We start from the raw sequence: 6,549 nt of genomic DNA, 5'->3' as shown, positions 1-6,549 counted from the left end.
CACAGGTCTGTCTCTGCTTAGATCCTCTTATGCCCCCAAACTTCCCTCATTCCAAACACCTCAGTGATCACAGTCTAGGAACCCCCATAAACTAAACCCCACTGTACTCACAGCCCGGACCTCCATGCAGCCTGCAACACCCCCCTCAGCCCACACCCCATGATGTTCACAGCCTGGGGCCCCTATACAATGTATGATACCCCCCTGAGCCCACACTCCACCATGCTCATAGCCCGGGCCCCCCATATGGCCTATGACACACCCTCAGCCCATACCCCATGATGCTTACAGCCTGGGGCTCCCCATATGGCCTACAACACCCCCCTCAGCCCACACCCCACAACACTCACAGCCCGGGACCCCCATACAGCCTATGACACCTCCGTCAGCCCACACGCCACCATGCTCGCAGCCCAGGCCCCCCATACAGCCTACGACACCCCCTCAGCCCACACCCCACCATGCTCACAGCCCGGGACCCCCCATACGGTCTACGACACCCCCTCAGCCCACACCCCACCATGTTCACAGCCCGGGACCCCCATCATTGTAGCCGCCTCCGCTCTGCTCCCCCAGCCCCTCCGACACACGCACACCCAGCTCCCAGCTCTTCCTGCTCCCCATGACCCTCAGAAAAGAGACTAGGCATCCATAAACTAGGTCTATATTGTGGGGCCCCCCGGGGTGCCCCTAGTCCTCCTCTTCCTCCTCCCCCCCCTCAGTCTCCCCCTCCCCCTCGGTGGCCCCCGACGTGTCCAGGGTGCTCTCCTGAGGCTGGGACGTGAGCACTTTGCTCACGGAGCTCTTCTGACTGACGGACGCCTTCTCCTTGGACAGCAGCGAGACGGTCCTCGACAGGTCGCAGCGACCCTTCAGGAAGCCCGGGAGGTGCAGCACGTCCCGGCGCCTGGCCCACCTGGGGGCAGCGAGGAGGGCGCGGGCTCAGCGCGCCGCCGGCCTGCGGACCGGGGGCGCCCCGGACCCCGCTCACCAGAACAGGCAGACGGCGCAGATGAGCAGCAGCAGGCCGCCGCACGTCCAGCCCAGCGCTCGGATGTGCCTCTGACGTATGGTCTCTGCGGGGCACGGGGCTCAGAGCCGGCCGCCGCGCGCTCCCGCAGCCCGCCCGGGGCCCCGGCCGCGGGCCTCACCGTCCGGTCGCTGGTGGTAGCAGACGCCGTCGCGGTAGCAGCAGCGGAGACGCAGGCACAAGTTGGGGTTCTCGATGGCCGCCTGGCCCCCGCAGCTCTCCCGGTCCCACACGTCTCCCTCACAACCTGGGGGGCACGGGCAGGCGGCTTCCGCCGGGGCCAGGCCAGCGGGGCCGGGCCAGGCTCCAGGGGCTCAGGCGCCAGGCCGCTTCTGGCCTCTGCAGCCCCTCGGACCCGGAGTCTCGACCCTTGGACCCTCCTCCCTCCTCGGACCCGGGAATCCCGACCCCCGGCGCCTCCTCCCTCGGACCTTCCTCTCTCAGACCCGGGGATCGCGACCCCCAGCCTGTCCCCCCTCGACCCGGAGTCCCGACCCCCTCCCTCTTCCTTCGGATCTGGGAAGCCCGACCCCCGGCCCCTCCTCCCTCGGACCCGCAGTCCCGACCCCCCGGCCTGGCCCCGGGGACCCGCGGGCTCTCAGCCAGCGCTCACTCCATGGGTAGAAGAACCCCTGGATTCCATTTCCATCTGTGAGAGGGAAGGGGTGGTGTTGGGCGCTGTGTGGCCCAGCCGTGGCCCTGTCCTCAGCCCCGACTTCCCGGCCCCTCACCCGCTGAGCCCTGCACCAGCAGAAGGAGGCTCAGAGCCCAGATGCCCGAGCCCACCATGGTGCCCTCCAGACCCTGAGGCCTCTGTGGTGCGCTGCCTATCCCCCCAGCAACGGCTGGCCCCGCCCACCCAGAGCCCCCAAGATTCCAAGTTCTGTTGCTATGGGGTCCCTTTTGTGGGGGGGCATGTCCTGTGAGCCTGGTTATGCCTAGTTGCTGGGGAGTGACCTCCTTAGCAACCAGCGGGAAGGGGCTTTGGAGGGAGGGGTTGGGCTGCCCCCCAGAGCAGACTGAAGGCATCTGCTCCAGACTAGGGCACCCCCCAGTGGCGGAGAGCTGGGGGATGGTGTTGCTATGGAGTCCTTTTCCTTAGTAACCCGGAGCCCCAGAAGGACCTGGAGGTGGGCCTGGTTGCTAGGGAGCCTTCACACTTGACAACCAGGGGAGGGGTCCCTGAGGTTTGGGAAGGCCTCACTGAGCCCCATTGTTAGGGCAGGTCCCCCCTGAGTAACCGGGTCACCCTGATGGTACAGCAGCCTTGAGCCAAAGCCCTGACTAGGGAGCCACCTCATCCCCCCGCCGCTCCCCAAGAAGCAGTTTGAGGGGTTGCTGGACCCCAGCCCCAGCAGGCCCGTGGCCTAGGGAGTGACGGACAAAGGAAGGGGCTGGGGGCTGAGTGGAGGAGGCGGCTAAGGTCTGAGAGCACTGGACGGGGAATCTTTCTCGGGCTGGGCCTCGGTTTTCCCACCTGTAAACAGGCCAAGAGGTCCATCCAGGCACCTTCAGGCCTGCTTCTCCCACTCGGGGGCGGGGGAGGGCAGGCAGGAGCTGGAGCTGGGTGGGGGTGGTCTGGGCCGTGTCCCCTGACGCCCTCGTTTCGCCCACCGTGAAGGTCTGCTCAGCTCGGCAGCCCTGGGGTGGTGTCTCGGCCCCCTTCAGGCTGTGTCTGCCATGAGCAAGGGCTCCTGGGTCCAAGGGAGGCCAGGGGTCAGGACTCCCAGGTCCGAGGGAGCAGGGGCTGGGGGTCAGGACTCCTGGATCTAAGTAAGGAGGGGGGTCAGGACTCCTGGGTCCAAGAGAAGAGGCTTGGGGTTGGGGCTCTCTGTCTAAGGGAGGAAGGGGTGGATCGCAGGACTCTTGGCTCTGAGGGAAGAGGGGCTGGGGGCCAGGACTCCTGAGTCCAAGGGAGGAGGCCGAGGGTTGGGGCTCCTGATTTCAAGGAGGAGGGGGACGGGAGTCAGGACTCCTGGGTCTGAGGGAGAAAGGACTGCATCCTGGGACTCCCAGGTCTGAGGGAGGAGGGCCGGTGTTGGGGTTCCTGGTCTGAGGGAGGAGGCTGTGGGGTCAGGACTCCCGGGTCTGAGGGAGGGGGCCTGGGTGTTGGTGTTGGGGCTCCTGGTCTGAGGGAAGAGGCTGTGGGGTCAGGACGAGGGAGGAAGGCAGGTGTCGGGGTTCCTGGTCTGAGGGAGGAGGCTGGGGGTCAGGACTCCTGGGTCTGAGGGAAGAGGGCTGGTGTCGGGGTTCCTGGTCTCAGGGAAGAGGGGTTGGGGGGTCAGGACTCCCGGGTCTGAATGAGGAGGGCCGGTGTCGGAGTTCCTGGTCTCAGGGAAGAGGGGTTGGGGCTCTCTGTCTAAGGGAGGAAGGGGTGGATCGCAGGACTCTTGGCTCTGAGGGAAGAGGGGCTGGGGGTCAGGACTCCTGAGTCCAAGGGAGGAGGCCAAGGATTGGGGCTCCTGATTTCAAGGAGGAGGGGGATGGGAGTCAGGACTCCTGGGTCTGAGGGAGGAGGAGCTGGGGGTAAGGACTCCCGGGTCTGAGGGAGGAGGTTGGGGGGTCAGGACTCCTGGGTCTCAGGGAGGAGGCTGTGGGGTCGGGACTCCCGGGTCTGAGGGAGGAGGGCTGGTGTCGGGGTTCCTGGTCTCAGGGAAGAGGCCTGGGTGTCGGTGTTGGGGTTCCTGGTCTGAGGGAAGAGGCCTGGGTGTCGGTGTTGGAGTTCCTGGTCTGAGGGAAGAGGCTGTGGGGTCAGGACTCCTGGGTCTGAGGGAGAAGGGCTGGGTGTCGGTGTTGGGGTTCCTGGTCTGAGGGAGGAGGCCGGGGGTCAGGACTCCCGGGTCTGAGGGAGGAGGTTGGGGGGTCAGGACTCCTGGGTCTCAGGGAGGAGGCTGTGGGGTTGGGACTCCCGGGTCTGAGGGAGGAGGGCTGGTGTCGGGGTTCCTGGTCTCAGGGAAGAGGCCGGGGGTCAGGACTCCCAGGTCTGAGGGAGAAGTCCCCAGGCCTCCGGCCCCCCGTCTCTCTGAAGCTACGTGAGGCTGCGCCCAGCTTCCCTCCGTAAACATCCTGGTGGGTGCTGAGTGGGCCTGGCCGCTCCGTCACCGATGACACAGGTCAGAGGGGGCTCGGCAGGGGGCCGGGGGTGGGGGTCAGCGGGGTTGCGGGGCTGAGGCCGGGCAGCTGCCACTGTTTCCTGTGTCAACATCAGCCGGACCCACTTCCCAATTCCCCGGATTCCGCAGGGATCAAGGAGGGGGTGGGGGGTGGGGCCGCCTGGCCCGGGGCCGTGGCTTCGGACTGGGGGGGCTGCCGTCACGGCCCTCACCGCTAATGACAGGTCTGGGCTGCCTCTGCGGCTGACCTGCCCCGTCACCCCCCAGAGGCCAGACAGGACCCCCCAGGGACAGACAGACGGACACATACAGCCTGGGACCTGCTGACCTCACACCCGGTCATCCCCACCTGGTCCAGGGCCAGCAGAGGGGCAAAGGCCCCTGGGTCCGTGCCCCCCGCCTCGAGACCCCTCCCCACTGCCTGGACCACCCGTCCAGCTCTCTGGCGTGACCGCTCCTCCTGTCTGTCTCTGTCACTCTCTAGTGGCATCTTCCCTTGTCTGTCTCCTCTCTGTCACCCCCGCCCCTCAGATCCTGGGTCTTGTCCTTCATCCGTCTGTCCCACTGTCTCGACCCTCATTTCCACAGAGGTGGCCGGTGTCCCCACCCCAGGGCAAACCCAACATTCCAGAACATTCCCTCAGCACTCCCGCTCTCGGCCGGCCCTCCTCCACCTGACGCTGCCCTGAGCCACACTGAGGGAAGGGAGGACTCACCCCACAAGCCCACAAGTCGGGGTGGGGGTAGAGGCAAGAGTGAGGGAGCGGACCAGCCCCAGGACCCCCACCACCCCTCACAAAGTGCTCCCCAACCTGCAGAAGGCCAAGAGGGTTTGCTCCATAGCCCTTGAAACTAGGGTTCAGGGTCCAGACGCCCAGGTCTGAGGGAGGAGGTTGAAGGGTCAGGACGCTTGGTTCTGAGGGAGGAGGTTTGGGGGTCACGCTCAGGGAGGATGTCCTGCTCCCCGGGTCCTGAGGTGCAAGGACTCCAAGTCCCAGCCCCTGTAGCTGCTCCCGGTGACACACATGGGGTCGCTGTGACGGGAAGACAGCTGTTTTTCACAGTCGCTCTGGCCTGGCCCAGGTCCAGTGCCCCCATTGCCTTGGGCCAGTCCGTCCCCCAGGCTGGTGGCCTGAGTCACCTCGGCCGGCCCAGCCATGGGGGGGGGCTACGTCAGCTCTCCCCTCAGTGACGCAGCCCAGGGGCCCCCCACACTGACTCAGCCGGAAACAGGCCCCCTGAGGGGCGGAGACCCAGTGGTCAGGAGGCCTGGGTCCCAGCGGGAGAGGGGCCGGGAGGGCCTCTGGGGGGCCCTGGAGGGGGTGGCCGTGACCAACCGAGTGAGCTCTCACCTGAGGGATGAAGTCATGTCCCACTGTGGGGGGGCTGTGACCTCACCTCCCTGGGGACCTGAGCCCTTGCCCCTCCGGTGATGGGGGATGGGAGGGGGATGACTCCAGCCGCCATTCACCCCCAGATCCCCTTCCAGCTCAGCAGCCTCTGTGGGGGGCGGGGGGGCATCTGCAGGGAGACCCTTTGAAGTTCTCCACATCTGTCCATCTTCTCAGCCACCTCCATCCTGGGGACTTGGGTCGCTGGGGGACTGTGGCTGTGCCGCCCCTGTATTTCCGGTGCCCCATCCCTGGGTACCCCGACTCTGTGCCCCTCCCCCGCCTCTCTCGGCCTGGCCCCTCCCCGCCCCGCCCGGGGGTCTCTGCTTCTGACCCCTCACCCTCCTGGTCTCTCCCCCAGCGTCAGTCGCGTCTCCTCGCTGGCTGGCCCCTTGCCCTTCTTTCCCTCCCTCTCCCTCCCCCTCTCTGTGTGTCTGTCTCTCCCCCACTCTGTCTCTGTCTCTCTCAGTCTGTCTCTCCTCTCTCCCCTCTCTTTCTCTGTGGATTGATGAATAAAAATTAACGAGAATATCAATGGTCATCTGATTAACTATCATTGTTATGAGAACTGGTTGTGTGCTTGGTACAAATGAACTCCTTTTTCCTCATCGTGGGAGTCTTGGGGGACACGCTCCATCCCACTGTCCAGAGGGGAAACTGAGGCAGAGGGTGGGGTCAAGAATGAACTTCATCCTCACCGTGGGCGTCTGGGGGGACACTCTCCATCCCACTGTGCAGAGGGGAAACTGAGGCAGATGGTGGGGTCGTGAACTTCATCCTCACCGTGGGCGTCTGGGGGGACATTCTGTCCCACTGTGCAGAGGGGAAACTGAGGCAGATGGTGGGGTCGTGAACTTCATCCTCACTGTGGGTGTCTGGGGGGGACACGCTCAGTCCCACTATGCAGAGGGGAAACTGAGGCAGAGGGTGGGGTCATGAACTTCATCCTCACCGAGGGCGTCTGGGGACACTCTCCATCCCACTGTGCAGAGGGGAAACTGAGGCAGAGGGTGGG

At 65.6% G+C, this 6,549-nt stretch overlaps 1 protein-coding gene across 1 annotated transcript; it reads right to left on the bottom strand.

The window, feature by feature from the left end:
- Nucleotides 1-690: 690 nt before the first annotated feature.
- Nucleotides 691-1,819, bottom strand: TMEM190 (transmembrane protein 190). The gene is made up of 5 exons (XM_007957297.1): nucleotides 1,762-1,819; nucleotides 1,644-1,679; nucleotides 1,152-1,277; nucleotides 992-1,076; nucleotides 691-916 (listed from the first exon to the last, which is right to left on the bottom strand). Exons 1-5 carry the CDS (start codon nucleotides 1,817-1,819, stop codon nucleotides 691-693), a joined length of 531 nt encoding a protein of 176 aa, XP_007955488.1.
- Nucleotides 1,820-6,549: the final 4,730 nt, after the last annotated feature.

Source organism: Orycteropus afer, unplaced genomic scaffold (assembly GCF_000298275.1).
Source record: "Orycteropus afer afer isolate SDZICR_OR568_19922 unplaced genomic scaffold, OryAfe1.0 scaffold00726, whole genome shotgun sequence".
NCBI lineage: Eukaryota > Metazoa > Chordata > Mammalia > Tubulidentata > Orycteropodidae > Orycteropus > Orycteropus afer.
This window is presented reverse-complemented; position numbering and strand designations above follow the sequence as displayed.

What these genes read in the sequence shown, in the direction of transcription:
- TMEM190 (XM_007957297.1), bottom strand. Translation starts at nt 1,819, where the DNA reads ATGGTGGGCTCGGGCATCTGGGCTCTGAGCCTCCTTCTGCTGGTGCAG. An exon ending in GGGGTTCTTCTACCCATGGA is followed by an intron (nt 1,278 to 1,643) that starts GTGAGCGCTGGC and finishes CGTGCCCCCCAG; the next exon opens with GTTGTGAGGGAGACGTGTGG. An exon ending in TGCGCCGTCTGCCTGTTCTG is followed by an intron (nt 917 to 991) that starts GTGAGCGGGGTC and finishes CGCTGCCCCCAG; the next exon opens with GTGGGCCAGGCGCCGGGACG.